The sequence below is a fragment of the Prorops nasuta genome, unplaced genomic scaffold, assembly GCF_024137725.1.
Source record: "Prorops nasuta isolate Cenicafe-Biocafe unplaced genomic scaffold, Cenicafe_Pnas_1.2 PNAS00021, whole genome shotgun sequence".
Classification (NCBI taxonomy): Eukaryota; Metazoa; Arthropoda; class Insecta; order Hymenoptera; family Bethylidae; genus Prorops; species Prorops nasuta.
The window spans coordinates 1,057,315-1,076,642 of record NW_027116818.1 but is presented as its reverse complement, the minus strand read 5'-3'; the positions used below and the strand labels follow the sequence as shown (position 1 = coordinate 1,076,642).

At 36.6% G+C, this 19,328-nt stretch overlaps 1 protein-coding gene across 8 annotated transcripts in view; it reads right to left on the bottom strand.

The window, feature by feature from the left end:
- Nucleotides 1-257: 257 nt before the first annotated feature.
- Nucleotides 258-19,328, bottom strand: part of raskol (Ras GTPase-activating protein raskol) — a 182,040-nt gene continuing 162,969 nt past the window's right edge. For 6 of the 8 annotated variants that reach the window (XM_066739919.1, XM_066739920.1, XM_066739922.1 and 3 more), the window contains 9 exons: nucleotides 15,803-15,897; nucleotides 8,793-9,076; nucleotides 8,370-8,656; nucleotides 7,947-8,279; nucleotides 7,335-7,739; nucleotides 7,066-7,232; nucleotides 5,379-6,989; nucleotides 4,935-5,056; nucleotides 258-3,245 (listed from right to left, as the gene is read on the bottom strand). In XM_066739919.1, coding sequence (XP_066596016.1) covers nucleotides 2,975-3,245; nucleotides 4,935-5,056; nucleotides 5,379-6,989; nucleotides 7,066-7,232; nucleotides 7,335-7,739; nucleotides 7,947-8,279; nucleotides 8,370-8,656; nucleotides 8,793-9,076; nucleotides 15,803-15,897 — 3,575 coding nt within the window. In that variant the 3' untranslated portion in view covers nucleotides 258-2,974. The remainder of the gene's footprint in view (nucleotides 3,246-4,934; nucleotides 5,057-5,378; nucleotides 6,990-7,065; nucleotides 7,233-7,334; nucleotides 7,740-7,946; nucleotides 8,280-8,369; nucleotides 8,657-8,792; nucleotides 9,077-15,802; nucleotides 15,898-19,328) is intronic. The other 2 variants (XM_066739918.1, XM_066739917.1) reach the window with 2 other exon arrangements.

Below are 19,328 nucleotides of genomic sequence, written 5' to 3'. Positions count from 1 at the left end.
TTTGCGATTTTCAATGGCTTACGCCCCTCTACTATATTATGATAATAGTTGATACCTGATATTTATGCAGCTTGCTTTCAACGCCTCCAATAATTAACTTAAAATGCAATTAACTCTAAACATCTGCTAAAGTACAGAATTCAAAATTACCAATTAAATTAATACTTAAACCAAATATACACTGAATACTTAGGAAAATAAAAAAAAATTGGCATAAAGTTAGAGGATAAAAAAGAATTGCATTGAATTTATGATGTCTAATTGTATTTATTTGTTCATGTAGTGGGTCTAATGGTCACTATACGCTTAAATACAGATAGTCTATTGCAGAAACGAATATACCAAGAACTTAATAATGTACACGCTATTTAAGTCATTTTAAATAGATTATCAATCGATTATCGATTATACCGTCCAACAAGAAGATAGCGTTAATATATTAATTTCGCGACATAAACGCTCGAAGGTTGTAAGTACCTACGGGCAATGTATCTCGTAGAGTGTAGCAGAATGGGGATAAAAGAAAAGTATAAAAAAAACGGGCGGAAATATAATCTCTATACAAAAATAATCGGCGGAAGGCGAAGAAACCAAACGCTTTCACACTCGAGAAATAACACTATAGTACAAGTCATCAAGATAATACTTTTAATGAGATTAGATTGAATTGTAATCTCCAATCACTGTTTCGCATACTTTCACGCACCTACATACTCTATCTCTCTCACTCTAACTTTCTTCACATTTATACTTCTCGATCATTTTTCTTCATCTTTTTCTACACGCGTACCAATACTATTATTCACGTATACATGCATTTCTTTGCACACGCACATATACATAAGCACACGTTTCTTATACACACATCTCCATCCACACCTTTCCATTCATATATTCCCACAGTGTACGACTATGGCTATAATAATATAATATTTACTGTGATGTAAAATGCAAGACAAACACTCGCGAATTAATAAGAGACCATCGAATCAAATGCCTAATTGTCAGGTAGAAGATATTGTGCAAAATCGTTTCAGCAACGAATAAATCCAATATTTTACACAATTTTTAGTTCGTCTCTCTGCGACGAAGGTCATATCTTTGGTAGAAACTACAAAATAAATATGGTCGCTTAAGCTAGAATATTTTACGAATTACGATGAGTCAAGTTGGTAAGATCCCCTCGATTTTTGGAGGAGCTGCTTTCATCATGTTTAAAACGAAAACTAACTGTACAGTAATATGACATCTAAGAAATGTACAATTAAAGCAAAAACATGATTTGCTACTTGTAATTATATCGTACAAGAATTCCACTTTGGTGGGATTTTTTGTTCACTATAAGGAATATGTGAGTAGCGTTAGTGTGGCTACGTGCAGCTACAGAGATAAATCTCGACAGGCTTACGTTACTGTATTTGCGTATGATTACGCTTCGCAGAGAATTAAGAGTCGCATGATACCGTCAAGACAGAATACTTATAAAACAAATTAGAAAAATATACACGCATATACAAGATTGCTGAAATTCAATTCAGTTTTCGGTCATGTTTTTTTTTTTTTATATTAGTACAAGAAATTCTCTACTGTATATATATATATATATATATATATATAAGTTTATAAATTACAAGCTGTTGCGGAGCATGGGGTGTGCGTCAAGGTACATTACGATGCTTTTATAAAATCATCAAATATCGTTAAATATTATGCTTTCCTCACCAGCACATTCAGTTGGTACAAATATAGAAATATTTGGTTTAACTACGCATTGCGTGCAAAATAATGTAAAACATTGCAAAGCCAGTATAGTTTCTTCATTCAAGAAATCACAGCTTAGACTTTTTCTCAGAGATATCATTTCGCAGACTTTCGATTCGTTCAGCTATTTCGGGAACGAAACAAAGTTGACACGAAGAATCCCGTGGGTTAAAAATGATGTCTAATTTGGTGAGTCAACAGATTTTCGAGCTCTAAGATGATTCGTCAGTCGCAATCTTTGCTTATTCGAGGATCGAGAGCGACGATTAATTTTACAAATTAATACGATTATTTCTAATTCTAAAGCTATGCGACGTTAAATTCGAGAGGATAGATATTATTATTTATCCAGTTCTCTTAATAACTAGGTAGCCTCTATTTTCTCACGCTTCCCTGTCACTCGTAATACTCTGCTGTGAGGGCTCCACAGACCACTAACTGTCTCGACGATTGCATGCTTCATTCTCACATCTTTCAAAATCAATTTTTGTACGATAAAATGAAAATAACTTATGGAATTAAAAAAACGTTAAATACTTGAATATAAGAGGTTTCATGACAAAATTTGTATAATATCAGCCATCGATATGACATATTCCACATTTAGAGCCATCACTACAGTATATATATATATATATATATATATATATATATATAATGCCAATCAAAATTCTTGTTTTATTAAATCTACGCATGCTCCACAATAAGACATCGCTGTGACTCCCAGTGTATCAAAAGACCCTTTATCTATCATTAAAAACAGCTCTATATGCTCTCTCGTGTAATACTTGAGAAAACGTTCGATTGTCGTTACTGTCATTATTATTTGTACAAATTTGTGAGAAATCGAGAAACAGTCGATCTGCTGCAGAATTTGCTGCATTGGTGACGATAGTGGTTATTAAAAAAAAAACTAACAAATTAAATAATTCATTGTGCAAATGAAAATCTCGAGCAAAGCATCGAAAGGCTTGGCGACCAGACAATTTTGCATTATTTAAAGTTAATTTTCAACATGAAGAGCGATTTAATTCGCCAATGTCTGCTATATTCTGCAGGAGAGTAGCATCTTCAGTCCTGAATTGAGTTTCGGCGTTGTTCAGAATCCATTTTCAACACGATGAGCCTTTAATTCGCTAATGTCTGTTGTATCCTTCAGAAGAATAGCATCTTCGGTACTGGGTTGAGTCCTGACGTTGTTCAGAATTGATTTTCAACATGAAGAACTTTTCAATTCGCCAATGTCAGCTATATTCTGCAGGAGAGTAGCAGCTTCAGTGTTGGATTGAGTCTTGGCGTTGTATCGTTGCTTCAGGGTGCTCAAGGCGGACAATAGTCTTGTGTTTGATGACATTAGGCGCGAATTTGCTGCGTCCAGGGCTGCTATCTGTTGCTCCTGTGCGTCGATCACGCGCTGCTTGTACGACAGCGCTGCTGACATTTTTTGTTGCTCGCGTCGTCGTTCCTCCTCCACGGAAATCAACCTGCGATAAAAAATTGTTTAAATTAGCAATTATCGATACAAGTTTTCATTTTCATCACACCTTTCAATTTTTATCATTCCCTTCAACGAATTCTACCTTTTGCCAACACATTTTTATCATAAAAGAATATTTAGACTGCACTGTATATAAGTATGATTAAACATTGCAAATATTTATTTGCATGATTCTCTTCAGATAAAATTCGTCTTTTATTTGAATATTTTAAATATTTAAATTGCATTTTATTTATTGACTCTTTTATTGATATTTATTACCTTATTTTATAGTTTACTAAATTTTTATTTTGAAAATAAAAATTTATTTGGTCTTGATACGAAGAGTCAGTAAATATTTAGAAGCCAGCAAATCCAAGCATTTGAAATATAATGCAGTTAATGAAAATATGTAAATAATTGTTGTAAAACAATCGAAAGGAAGCACAACTGTGTCTAGTGCAAAATATTTTTAATTGTCTAAAAAAATAGAAGCAATAATCATGAGTGCAGGATGTAGGATTCTCTTTTATTAAAAGAAGCCAGGATATCCGCATCTGCAATTAAATAGAGTAAATATTGTGTAAATACTATCATGTATTTTATAAGAAGAGAGAGGGAGAGAGCGAGAATTTTTTTATTAAATCATTCAATTTTAATTAGTATTTGTACATTTCTCTCTCATCTTATCGTATGCAAAAGTCGATCTTCGTACAAACAATGGAAACCACAATATATAACCGTGCATAAAAAACCCATTAACCTATATACAGGGTTTACCAGTTAACACATCCCAAATTATAAATGCAAGTAGAATTATTTCTCTGTAGTTATTATAACTTTCAAAATTTTAATATCTTCTATATATTTGTAGTTAAAAAAATACACATCTTATATTGCATCTATGCTCTGGATCTTTTTAACTGGCTGACCCTGTATACGTATATAAATATAATGTAGAAAGGTGTTAGTGTCAAAAATGTGACAATGATAAAAACTCTTGAAATATTTATCCAGTGTGTTTTACGTCTGTGATGTTATAGAAATGAATTTTGTAAGAGATAATGCACCTAGAGACTGGCATAATTTTCAGTAGTCAATACTCAATAAAAACGTCAGAGAAAACAATCTTATACATAATTTCCGAAACCAAGAATACAATGACAATGGATTAAGATATGTGATTGAAAATTTTAAGAAGCTTAGAAATATAATTGACTCTTACACCAAGATCCAGATCAAGCCAGAGTATACCAAATGCAGCAGATAGAATGCACGGGAACACACAATCAATTAAATACACATCATCATTTCTCTCAAAAGTTATCTTTAGTTGATACAATCGCAAGAAAAAAAACCCTTGAAAATTAATTAAAAAATTGAACCTATTTAAAATTTTAAAACAAACTTATCAAAATTAGCAGAATTTCTTTAATATCGTTTGAGCAATTTAAGAGATTGCTCGCTTCAATTGATTTAAACCTAGTTGGTATGTTCCACGAATATCGTATATATGAATTATGAACATGAAGCGAGATACTAGAAGAAGAACACAACTGAATTGAACGAGACGAGTGAACGCAATTACTGTTAGATGAAATTGACAGAGAGTAAAACTGATCACGGTGATAATAGGGTCACACTCAGGCAAAGATTCGTACATTTGAACGCAGTGGAAGAATGATTCAATGAGTACCTGGAAATGATGCTCTTCATTTTGGTGTCCCCCGCGATGCCATCTAAATCATCCTCGGTTATGCCTAATTGGGCCCTCAGTCGATCTACGCTGCTCTGCAGCCTCTCGATTTCCACCTCGTACTAAAAACGAAGAGACGTTGAGTGTTAGTTACAAACAGAAACAGCTCGAGGAGGCTCGCTAGACATCGTAGGAAGACTATTATTAGCAGGTCTCAGCATAGAGTAACTAGTTACAGCAAGTACGAAATTGGGTTATTTACAGTTATTATACAGAAAATGTAATATATACATGACATTAAAATATCCATTTGCCAATCATTGTCATCTTCGACGAGTTCTGCTGAGAAAGATTCACCAGAAGTTTTAGCAAAGAAGCAGAAATGTAAAAGTATAATATGCCTTGCAGACATCAAATCTGCAGAGGTTTTTCATTTTTCTCTACCTGGTCAATGCTGCGATGACTTCGGGACTTGCTCCTTCTAGTGGCGCAGCTTTCTTCCTCACTGGTGTCGGACAAGTCCCTCGTCGAGTCTAAGGATAATCTCCTCCTGAGTTTGGTGCAGCAGACGCCTTGTGTTTGCTCGGAATTGTTCCTATGGGCTTGGTTCCCTGGTCTCCACTGATTCTGATTGTTTCTTTGTATATTCCTTAAGTTATTGTTTTGTGGTGGGGGTGAGGGACTCAAGTCGACTCCTCTAACTCCTTCAATCCCACCTCCACTGCCATCCCTCTCTTCGGAGCTGGTGCTGCCCCTCCTCCCATTTCTCGCGTGATTAGAGTCCATGTGGTAAACTGGGTTGGCAAAGGCCAAAGGAGCAGCATTTAGGATGTGCGTATTTGCATTGTTGCTACTCAAATCAACCGGACTGGAACTCTGGCTGTAAGCTGCGAAACTCTGATAACCTGATGATGCCACGTTGCTCAGCTGAGAGATGGAAATTTGCGAACCCTTTTGCGACTTTGACTCCGACACCTCATCGTCTGCGTACCTCAAAAGCTCGGATAACTCATCAAGGTTCCCATTGGCAGTGCTATTGTTGCTTTTAGCATTGTTGTAGTTATTATTGGGTTGATGGTTGTTAATGGACAACGTTAAATTCGACTGAGGATTCACCACTACATTCGCATTGACAGTGGTCTTTGAGACGTTGTTGTAATTCTGTTGCTGAGTCTGATTAGCGTTCTCCTCCTTGTGGCAGTGATTCTTGCTGGCAGACCTTGAAATATTGTAGTTGTTATGGTTGAAGTTATCCTCTCTCTCGTGAATCTCCAGACTCTGAAGACGAGCTATGTTGTTCCTGTGCTGATGCTGAACGATGATGGATTGTGGATTATTTTGAGGCACGCTTGTAATGTTGTAGTTGGAGTCTTTGAGATTGCTGTGACTCTCGGATCTAGTGGGACTAATAGGATGAGCCTGGCAATGGTTAACATTAGCTAAACTGGCACTGGCTGTTAACCTGTAGCCTGTCCCTGCATTTCTATTAGACGTTATAGATCTGTGCTGACGAGTTATGGGAGTTGGAGAACGTGAGACGAACGCTGCTGGCTCCAAAGGATACTCGTCATTGCTGATCTGCAGTTGTAGCTTTCCATTGGCAGGCAAGTAAGCATTTCGTGGCAAAGTTGCAGCTCTGACGACGTTGGGGCTCCTAGAACTATTGTGGCCCAGAGTATTGGTCTGAAGAATTTCATTGCTGTCCCTCAGAGTACCGTTCAACGTGCTGTGGTTACTCAAAGTGGATGTTGCAGATATCGAGAGATTCGTGTTGCTATTTGCAATGGTTGGATCGTTGTATCGAAATATATTATTTTGCAAATTGGAGTAACGATGAGCAGCTGGCACTGGGCTTGGTCCAGGCTGGTCCAGAGCTATGGATATCCTTTCCAGGATCTCTGGTAGCCTCGAAGGTGGAGACGATGGGGATGTAGATGCAATTGTTGACACACTCTCTCGTAAGAGGGCATGTAACAGGGAAAGCTGTTTTCCAAGGTCGATGTAACCATCAAACTCCAAAGAATTATTGGCAGGTGCATCCTTTGGCACTGGGCTCTAAAGAACACAATTAACATTAAAATCATGCACAAATACTCTTTAATTACATTTATTGTTAAATTAAAAAACCTACACTTATGAGTTGCAGAAAATTTTTCATCGACTGGGCGTCACGCTCCAAAAAGTCGTTCATAAACTCCATAAAATTTTCTTTGCCTTGGAACCTTGTGAAATTCGCCAAAGTCTGCAAGGTCTTTGCTACCAACGTGAGATTCCTGGCTGCTTTTTCGTTTGGATATTCTGCAAATAATTTTTAATTTCATAAACGATTAGTCATTGAGAAACCAGTAATGTAATCTACGTTTTCTGAAGGACTTTATCTTTTAGATGCAGTACACTCACCATGAGTTATATTAAAAAGGGACGGACTGAGAATTGCAGGACATAAAAATCTGAGGAAAATCGAGGCAGAAATAAGGTTGTCCGCTATGTCCTCGCGACCCATGTCAGCTAAACGCTCGCGAAAAATGCGGAAACATTCTCGCAGTTCCAGTGGAAAGTGTGCATGACTCGAGAGTATTCTGCTCCAGGCTAGCTCAACAGCAGCTCGTAGATTTTGCTGCTGCTTGTGAAGAGCAGCGACTGAGGCAACCTTGAGAGGGTCGACTTCGCAATCGCCTCCTTCGACAGCTGCTCTCACCACTGCTCCTAGTGTCTCCTGCAAATACCTGTCTCCTGTGAGCTTCAGGTAAGCCTCCATCGCTTTCGTGGCCAAAGAGTTTCCTCGAAAAGTAAGTCTTTCATCATCTGGAAAATTTATGATTATTTAACCTTGCAGTAATCGTCTTAAATATTTTCTGTATACAGTCGCCGATGAAAAAATATATATTGCAGAATATATTAAATATAACACTTCTGTCAATTGTCGTATGGTTTTAAATGTACTTTAACGTATTCTTTCTTTATATTCTTCAATACATAATTTTCCACAGAGGTTAAGAACAAAATGCCAACCTATTTTGTGAATATCCATCATGACTAGATCTGCCAGAAACTGAGGTGCCTTCTTTTCTCTTTGCATAACAGCTACCAAAGCAGTAGCAATATCCTCCTTCGCCTTCACACCAATAACAGGCTCCAGTTTTTCACACAAGGAGGCATAATCAGTTTTCAGGTACTCGAGAAACTCTGAGTAGACCTGAACTGGTAATATATCGACCGACTGGAAGCGACATTTTACCCTGAGAGCAGGGGGCTCTTTCAGAGGACCCTTATCACCCACCACAGAGTACCATTTTTCTGTCAAGTATCTCGAAGTGACATTATGAACTGGTATGCTGACAGAACCTGAAGAAGAAAATTATACACGAGAATAAAAATTAAATTCCATATATACTCCTACACGTCAAAAGCAAAAATAGCAAAATAAAAAATTACCAATGAGAACGTTCTTATCCCTCTTCTTTTTTCTATCAGCCTCTCTGTACAAATTCACTTGAATAGTATTGACTGATGGCAGATGATGAAAATCAAAATGCTCTCCCCAGAAACACAAATCGGCTTTTAGTTTTGCTGTCGTTCTTGCATATAGAGTACTGTCCAGGCATACTTCGCAGAAATAACGTTTCTTCGCTGGTACCCCTTTGGCCTCCAGGAGCCAAATCTGAAGAGAGTTGTCGGTTCTTCTGGTTTGCTCTGCGTCCGGTTGTACAGATTTCCTCAGACTGAGGAGCAAAAACATGGATTGTTATAAAATAAAAAATGTTGAAAATTGGCTTGAATTATTCGTAATTTTATGGAGGCTTTGGGCAAAAGTGGAATGAAACATTGCATGGAGGAGGAGGAAAGGTGGAGGATTACCTGTGTAGCCACTGTTCTCGCTCGTGCGCGTTCCTGCAGCTGAAGTACTTGGGTCCGCCAGTACTGGGCGTCACCTGGAAGCAGTGGGGTCTACCGAGGAGGCTTGGGTGCAATGGCGTGACCGCCGCGAGGTCCATCGAGGTCACGGCTTGGCCACAGAGAAGAGACTCGTGCGAACGACAGCCACGCAATCCGGCACCACGCTGCTTCTGTCTCTCCAATTTCGTTACGCTTTTCGTCCTCTTTAGTGGATTCGATCGAAACGATCTCTTCGAGAAGAAGTTCTGAAAAAACAGAAAATTTAATTTTTATCCTTGCTATCGTTTTTCCCTACATCTAACAAATTTTTATTAATTATGTACAGTTACTAGAGTTTCAAGGACGTTATGAATAAATAATATTAGGATATGTCAATGAGAATAATTCCTGAAGAAAGAGTATGTATTGATTTTTCTGAAATAATCTTCTTCTGCCTTTAGACTCTTTTAATAATATTTCACTGCTTTTATTATATAATTGTGACTGTAAAATAAGTTTTCACGTATTTTTACACTTTTTATAGTAGCTTCTATTTGATTTAATTTGTCCACATAGCACGAGGAATACTTTGAAAAAACGAAGCAACAATTTTTGTGACTGTAGATACGCAGAAGAGCTCGAAGCTGCGTATGCCAGCAATAGAAATCGTCGACTGGCTATGCAAATCATATTGAAGATTCTCACTGACATTGTCCAAGTGAAAGGCCTTGTCGTGCTTGATATCCAAGAACTTTTACACCTGCAACCTGATCATTAACGTATCTAGGAAAAACCTGAACTGGACAGCTTTCGAAAAATTTAGTTTTTCACCTGTTGTCTTTCTCTGCATATAGAGAGTTAGCTATATAGTGTAACGTTAATAGAGTGATAAAGTTATCATTGCTCATGAAGTTTGGTTTCTTAAAAATGTATAGAAGATCGCAAACATCATTCTATTTATGAACTGGATTCTTTAAATTGATTTCAAATTTATTATGTAAACTCGATTAACTTTTCATCCCAGCAGGAATATTTTGGGGGAAAAGTGAAATGGATAATATATGGGATAGGGGAAAACGACTCGTTTCAAGAAGATATATACTAGTACTGTTGTGCTATCCCTGTAGCAATTTCATACAAAAAAACTTTAGGAAAGTTTGCGAAAGCGTTTCCACTCCCTTTCGACTCAGCCTGGATCTTTTTTCCCTATTTTTCCTCTCGTTCTGGAATGATAGACACGACACGGCACACTTCTCATGGTTTTTCTACCAGGTTTTCTTTGCTGGAGAAGCAAAGCAAATAAAAATATTTGCTCTGCAGAGAAATTTCTACGATATAATTATAAATAACTCGTATAGGTATATTGTGGATTTCTATTCTGAATTTTTTACATTTTATTATTTATAGAATGTAATCGTTTCTTCAAATATTTATTTAAAATTTAATTTTGTTCGCAAATAAATATTTACCCTGGTGGTGAAATAATTGATGATCATACTGACAACTTTATCATCTTCATTTTCTTCCAAAGATTTCACACACATATTCTTCCTCGTCATAAATCTAAATGTTCCATAAAAAGAATTGTTCTTAAATAATTGCTTTATTAAAAATATTCAACTTCAGAATATTGTATAGACACACTTGAAACATTTCAACCGAATATTTACTGGCTGCACCAAATTCAATATGCCACTGATTTCAAACGAACGTTACTTGTATAGGAAGCAATAATTCACAATAATAAAATAGCAATATGACTCATCGATAATCTGCATCACACACATTCTTATACAGACAGAAATAGCACGTAAATTCAGTGATGAAGCTTCTGCATATAAGCACACGAAGAAAATTCTATTTCCAAATATATTTCACTATTTTTTTGACTGGAAACCTATATCACATCTGGTATCTCATTAGACTTAAAATTCTGGCCATTAGTCATTAGGGTAAAAGTGCTCTTTAAATAAGCTGAAAAATGCATTAGAATTATAGTAAATTAGTCTGTTATCACTTATCTATTTTCCAGAAAACGTCGAAATCCGAAATTATCTTCAACCTGCATATCATAGATGTTGTCAAAGATGAAGACTACAATGTAATCAAATAGCTCTATCTTTCTACATTTCTTTCTATATTGATATTCATTCTCCACCATAATGACAAGACTTTGGTAAGAACAGAGAACTTCTTTGGTATAATTTAACAATTAAAATACGAAAAAGTAATTATTTAACAGACAAAGGTAATTTATTAGTACTTTTTTAAACAGTACTATTATCTTGCAGAATAAAGCATAAATTTTTAAAACTTCATCTCATTTTAATATAACTTTTAAATTTCTGTCCTTATACAGCAAATTTTGCCTCTTCAAAAACTGTAGCATTGCTGGAAAGTTCCATACAATTTTCCCTTTTCTATGCTAACTTATTTCATGACGATATAAAGAAATAAGAAGCTTTAGAATATTTCAACGCAAATATCCAACTCAAAAATAATTCTACGTAGATTTGCACAGACGAGTTAATAGTCTCTCTCGCATTGACGACTCCATTCACACCATCAAACTAAAACTATTCAACCAAATCATTATTCCCACCACTTCATCCCTAATCCCTTCACTAATTATCACCAATAAACCTGCCACAAAACTTGAAGTAGCCACAAAGGTTAAAGTCTTTCACAGGTATTCCTCGAGGTACCAGTCGAGTCATCTTACAATCATCAATGATTTAAGGTCACCATCAACATAAAAGCAAACAAACAAACCATTACTCCTCCCACGACTCCATCCCTAATCCCTTAATTAATTACCACCAATAAAACCACCTCTAAACAAGCACCAACAAGTCTGCCATAAAATTGAAACTATCCTCCAAGGTCAATGTCTTTCACAGGTATTCTTCAGGGTACCAATCAAGTCATCCCCTCATCATTACTCCACTATACTCAACTCTGCACACAAATACACATTTCGTCAATAAAAACATGACGTGGCAATAATTGCACTGCTTGAATTAACGTATAAAAATTTCAAGACTTTCCATGGTCAAAGTTCGTTCCATCAAGAAAGACAGAGAAAGATATACTGCATTTTGGCGGGACGTAGACATAACTAGATCCGAGAGGTGATTTCGCGGCAAAATCTCGTGGACGACTGGCGCAGATGTTGCTGATCCGGGTAGCCGAAGTCAAGGGATCCTTGGGGCAGCTTTGTGCCCTCAGCCAAAAGCCTGGCCCTGCATTCAGGTGATGCGGAACGGGTAGCCCCCCTCCGTAGGTTCACGAACACAGGCGCCGTTCCACCACCAACATAGCTTTTGGTAAGAAGGACAAAAACGTCTTCGAGGGGTTCTCAAATGCTACTACAGGGCCCGTGTTACTCGTCGATCCTGCATCTGCGATAAACTGTCGTAAGTGCCTGCCTACCCTGTATATTCAGAGTCCCTCCCCCCCACCCCTCTCTTTCTCTCTCTTTCTACCTGTCCTACTTGCTCCACTTACATCACTCTTACCAAACCCTTACGTTTTAAAAGCTCTAAACGAAACTTTCGAACCGTGAAACGAATAATACGATCCTGCCATTTGTGCGAAGAAATCGTTAATGGTTATATACACGTATAAGATGTATAGTTTGTTCTTATTAAAAAATCATGAAATTATCCTTTTTCAACATATATTTTCATTATTAAATTATAGAATTTTATTTTTCAACCCTCGAGATCATTTCTCTTGATATACTTGAGTTTGAGGGTGGCAGTGTATTTTATAAAAAGTAATATAAGACTTTAGAACTGTGTTTTTTAGAAAAATTATAATAATTAAATATTCGATGAATCTCGATCGTCAAGCTCGCGCATGGTTTGCTTGGATCGCGTAAGTTTTCAGAGTCCTTTATCGAGAAAGACCTGCGGAGTCTTGCGGCTGGGTTTGCTCGGAAACCAGTTCGTTCCTTCCTTTGTTCTTATTCACACTTCTTTTTCGTTCCCTCCATCTTTCTCTGACTTTTACTCATACCAACATGAGCGGCAACTACCCTCGAGGTTTGCGATCGTCACCGTTGCTCCTCCGATCTGTTGTTTTCAAGACGATCTTGAGGAAAAACCGGCTAATCTCTCTCTCTCTCTCTCTCTTTCTTGCACATACACGTACACACATTTACCATCCCCCCTTTACTCGACAAATTTCAAACTCGACTTTACGAGGAAAACCATGGCGTCCTTCGGATTGCTCGCTAATTACGCGATTAAACGTTAAAAAATCTCAACCGTACTTTAATAAACTTGTATGTTTTACCGACTAAACAAACTGTAATCTTTCGGTAATTATAAATTTGTTACGGTAAATACTATCAACTATAATAAATATCTCTGCTATGTGAGTTTATTTATAAAAAATTTTATTTCGATGATAAATTCAAACAAATTACGAATTCATGTCAATGTAATTAGGATAATTTTACCAGAGAACTATGCTCATACACGCCCTGAATAAATTAATAATAAGTGAGATTTTAAAGAAAAAAAATTGGACAGTTACTCGTTGCATTAATCAAGAAATGGAGGTTTGCAAAAAGTGTCTTCATCCATCATACACTTTCTTATGTATATTCGTTCCAAGGATAAGCTGAAAAAACTTTTCTTTCATAAAATCGTTGCACGTAACGTACACAGAAAAATGTGTGCCTCGAAAATCTAATATGGCACGTGGGATTTGAGAACACCTGCCTACCAGCACGATCGATATTTTGCGTTTTGAACAGCCTAGCTGCCTTTGCATTCGTAACTTAAGAGTGAGATGTCTGTCCTGATATTAAAAGCAGGTATGCCTGTGATCACAGTTAAATTTACGTATGTATGTGTAAGTTTACCCAAGCTCAGCATAAATATATATTGTAATATATCGCCTGGCATACACACACACACACACACACAAATATATATATATATTTATATATACGTGGCAGTTTGCTCAGCTTTTCTCGATGTCAATTAGAGCGTTTTCTTAGGACATGCTGAGAATGAAATAAAAAATAGAGGTTCGAGGATAGTTAATTCGACACACACTGAAATATTTCTGGGATGAAAGGTATACGTGAGAGGAAAGTTGGAGTGTGGTTAGCGTGACCAGAGAGCAAAATGTGGACAGTTGGTATCGTGAAGCGTTGGGTCTTCCTATCTTAACAGGAAACAGCCAAATATAATCCCTCTGGGAAGAAAAGACTGACCCAGGATTTATTCTACAGATTTAGCTGACGACAATTTCTTATATCCTGAGGGGATTGAAAAAATGCTGAAGAGAGGATACAGTTTTTGAGAAGTAGATAATATTATTACTCTTATCTGTGTGTAAGACTACATGTATATAATTTAAATGTATTGTTATTAAAAATTTTCAACTACTACATATAATTTACAGAAACACAGATTGTAAAATTTTTTATGTCCAATAACAAAGTTTAATAATTATTAAAAAATAATCGAGGACAGTAAGAAATCAAAATCTAGCAGTATTATCTAGTAACGAGAATCCTTTAGACAAAATGTACAAAACTATAATTGCGTTAAACTAACGAGCAAGATAGAACAAGCTGCAATTTCCAATCTGGAATTCTAGTGGCAGATGCTTTTATTGTTTGTTTGATTAAACCGAATTAACGTAAAATGTTAGGGATAAAAGCGTGCTGTTCTACTAATTGGCTGTAGCTATCGATTCGCAGGATTGACGATGGAAAATTAGATCGTCCAGCCTGTCGTTCCAGGAGCTTCCATGCTGCTGTAACGAGCTAATTACACGTATCTGACACGCTTCTTTGCAGTCTCAATTTTAAGTCAGACTAAAGAGTAATTCGCAATCACCCTGAACACTTCAACCAGTAAAATCATCCTCCCCCTTTTCCTCGCTCCTACACTCTGTAGAAGATTAAATCAATCAGCCTTCAACCTCTGTGCTCCTAACTAAACACTTTCCCTTGAAATTCCATTCTTTTATAAAAAAACAAACGTTAGACTTTCATTTCCATGATAATTCAGCTCACATCGTTTTTACCAAGTCATTCAGAAAGAATTTTAATTGAACAAAAAGAGAATAAAATGAAAGTAGAAATCATATTGTTATAACGTTCCTACAGTTTCTTTCCCAGAAATAATTATTGCTTTTTTTGTAGATTTTTTCTATTTATTCGAGAAATAGTATGTAACTGGTGCAAATCAACCACGTTCAAACATAGACGAATTAGAGTAGCGTGTTTTTAATTTTTAGTGTTCCCCTTGGGTTAGTTTTTTGTCTTCGTACGAGTAATAAACAAGAGAAAATTCTTGACAGAACCAGTTCTTAGTTATGACTTCCTCTACGTTTAATCGATATAATCAATTCTCTTTGGACCATTGTCATGCTAATCCCTCGTAGCCCTCTTTTTCTCTCGACTCTCTGATATATCAATGTGTGAAAGAGATTGTGATTTTAGAATAATAAATAATACAATTATCTCAGAGTGAAACTCGTAGCAGAATCCATATACGAGGCAATATTGAACGAAATAAGAGAGAGCCAGGGTGAACAGCTTATAAATGGATTTTAGATTCTTGTGAAATCTTTCGGAAAGCACAATAATGGAAACTCGATCGAAATAATCACACTGGGGTGACCCTCGACTATTTCTACTTTTAGCTGCTTCGTTTAATGCTTTCACACGGTTACCCTCGGCATTGGAACATTCCAGGTGGCTGCCAGCCAAGTAACCCGCGATTGATTAGAGATTCGAGAAACTAGTTATTCCTCTGTGATAATTTCATCCCCTAAGGCATTTTACACATTTTATTTAGTGCAAGCAAATCAATTCGTAAATATTGTTGAAAGAATTATGATAATTTATCATAAAGAGGAAGTCACGTGTGATATTCTTACTGCTCTATTAAATAGACGATATATATGTGGGTTAAATGTTTTATACATGTTGAAAACTCGAATCGAAAAAATTTGTTACTTACAACGATTCTGTTGGGGGTGACATCCAGGGGCCGTGCTCCCAAAACTGGGGTAGCTGGAGCACTTCCTCTTCTACATGCTTTCTCGTAGGAGGTATCTGTAAACAAAAACAATATCCAATTTTCAGTATTTATCATAGTTACGTTCTTGAAAACATAGATCTAGTTACAGTGGTACAGCAATTGCTTCACACGAATCTAGTATTAACCGAGACAACAAATTATAGAGTTCCGAGGTCCTCGTTAATTCCATTTATTCCCACGTTAAAGATTATGTAACACCAGAATACTCCCCTATGAAAAAATATGCATTTCAAAAAATAATGGAATTTAATTATAATACTATTTTTATCGTATCTTTAAAAACTTAAATAAATTTAAATATATCGTTCTGACCAATTATTGTATATTTTTTATTATATTCTGAAATATATATTTTTCAATAGGGGTAGTTCATTTCGTCACAGAGAATAAAAAAGTATTTGTATTTGAGGAAAAAGACAAAAAATCTTTAAAATGTAGACATTCGTATAAATGGCATTTCTCTCGATTAAACTCCAAAAAGATTATTATTGCTTTCTTGCAGTTTTGTGTGGATTTTTTCCACATCCGCGAGAAAGGAACGATTGTTCTCACGCCTTTGGCACGTTTACGAGGCTCCAATGACGAAAAAAGAGACAGGGGAAGCGAGTAAAATCCGAGAGCGTGTAACAAAACTGTGAGTTTCATGGTTTAATCGGCTGTAACACTTTTTTTGTCGATGGCGATATGTCAAGTCGAGCGTGCCTAAGAAAAGAGAAAAGATTTTTCGTTGCATTTCGCGCGACCCACGGGAGAACCTGCGGGAGCGATTCAACGGAGCTGCGGGAGGCGGTGACACGTTTTTTATTTTCCTTGCGAGGGGCAGTTGCAGCCACGAGGGTATACCGAGGATAAGGAACAAAACAAACAATGGAATCATCTCCCCATACCAGGAAAAGATAAATCTACCGAAATATTCACTGTACCAGACTGTAATGATATCTAATCATTCGTGAACGATGGAAATATCAAATAAGAGATAACAGTTTTACTTTTTTTCAAGGACTGAGGAAGCAAGAATTTGAAAAGGATTCAGAAGATTGTGTTAAAAACACGAGTGGATTTTTTCAGGAAGAAGAGAAATTATATGTTGTATCATAGATAAAATATGTAATGAATTAACCAACTTTCTGGAACATAAGCTGATCGAAATCCTACGACAACGATTCACTGGTATTCAACTTCACAACCTTGACGTTACAATACTATTTTATCATTTGAATTTTCTACGTCGGAAAAATGCATTGTAATAAAAATATCTCGTTTAATAATTTCCTTGTTTCTTTTCATCTATTTATAGTTCCTTGGGAAAAAATCATCTTACTTTAAAAAAAAAAGCGTTATTAGATTAAATATATATTATCGTGTTTGAACATTTAATAAAAGGTTGGTCACCCCATGGTCCCAAATGTGAGAATTTTTTCTTTAGAGTGGACGTAATTTTATAGAAAAATCAATGAGAGGCCGAGGTGAAATTTCGAGCACCTGGCCAGTTTGAGTATAGATGTGACAAAAGTCAAAAGAATAGAATTGATCGAATAGTGTGAGTCGTTCTTTGGCGATAAATACTTTCTATTCGATTCATTTGTAGCTCGAGCTCGAGTGGCTCGAGATTAAAGTGTCGTTTGTTCTTGAGTCAATTGAGCGTGCCTGTCCAGAGTAAGACCCAAGCTTGCTGCAACGGAAATCAAGAGAGCTTCGAGGAACGAAAAGGAACCCCTAATTAACGCCCTTAGAAAAACCCTGCGACGGTTCCCTTGAACCATGTTTATACGTCAGTGGTTTAAATGGTTCCCCAGCATAAGAGCTAGGCTCGAGTCGTAGCTCTTTGCTGCATAATATATACCTACATATACATATATATTTATACTTCGTTTATACACTTGAACAATAAATAGAACTTTATTGTATAATTTATTTAAAAGAATAAAATTGTTTATAAATTTTCTATATTTCTCATACATTTAAGAAAAAATTCAGGCATTGAGAGGTTGCTATATACGAATTCCTTGTTGCTCGAGTCGACGCGACACCTGGATGCGCTGTTTTTGTCAGTGGCTGCAGCGTTTCCGTCTATCGGTAGAAAACTGGTTACACCACTCGTTCCGCGCATTAAGACCGAACGAAGAAGAAATGGAAGAAGAAAAAGGGATGTACGTGTGCACGTGGCGCACCTGGAGTTGGTTCACAGGAGGCCCTGTTGACAGTGACCTATGACACGAAGCTGAACGAACCACGCTGAACATGAGAAACGGTTGTCTTTGGGACAAAATTGCACGACCCTTGGAATTTAGTCCTGTGGATGATCTTAGGGGTCAGGTATTCTAACCTAATCTGATGAGAAAAGTAAAGCTTTTCTTTGGTTTTAAAAAATGTAAAAAATTCTTTTTTTTAAATTGGAAGCGAATTTTTATTTATGCTGGAGGGAGAGGGCGATTCTTGGGGTAAAAAATATCATTGGTTATCAGCGATTCAATACGATCGGAGAGTAAAGCAGCGTTCGCGCTGTGTGCTACCAGAAGCACTTTTTTACGATCATCGTAAAGATTGGCGACTTCTTACCAGCGCTGCGCGCTACTTGTTAATTAATTTCCGGTTTGAGCCTCATTGGAGAAATACGGAGAAGCCTTGATAATTTAAAATCTGATTGCGCGATAAGACCAAGGCTGTGTTGAGGCTACTCACATCCGCTTTCACATTTTTTAACAACAGAATGCAGCTTGGTATACGATTTTATTCTTGTCTTTAAATCGATGAATTTTCTATAATTTGCAAAGAACAGGTGGCGAAAGGTATGGAGCAAGCTTTATTATTTTTGTATACAGTCTGGGGTAGATTCGAAACCTCGGTTGACCCTCGGTCGACATTATCATGCAAACAATACCAGCGGGAGCCACGCCGACCGTAACAGGCCGTAAAATTTTCTGTAAAAAGAAACTAGGCTCGTAAAAAAATAACACGAGCTAAGAACTGTACTGGCGCCACCCTTTTACAACCCTGCTATGAGCAATCACTTGTTTTTATTGCGAAACTGTAAATAAAACGAAAGTTTATATAAATAGCATATTTTTCCAGCTCGATGACAGATATGACATTTACAAACATCAATTATTAATTATTTTAATTTATTAAAAAGAAATCTCGAAATAAACACTTTTAAAGATATTAAATATATAAGGGGGTGAAAAAAATACAGAATTAAATGAGTTATTAAGCAGAAAATTGATAAAAAATAATTGATCCGTGTTAATAGGGCACGTGGTGCATTCTGGAGTCAAGAGTAGGGGTCAAATCGCGCTATGCATATGAGCAATTTGAAACGGGGCTACCATTGGTGTGCAGAAAAATGCACCACGCCCTTGCAGTGCTCGAAATGGTAATAAGGAGTCGCGCGAACTTTGGTTTTATTTTTCTCGTTGCACTAGAGGATTTTGACAGTGGGGTGCAG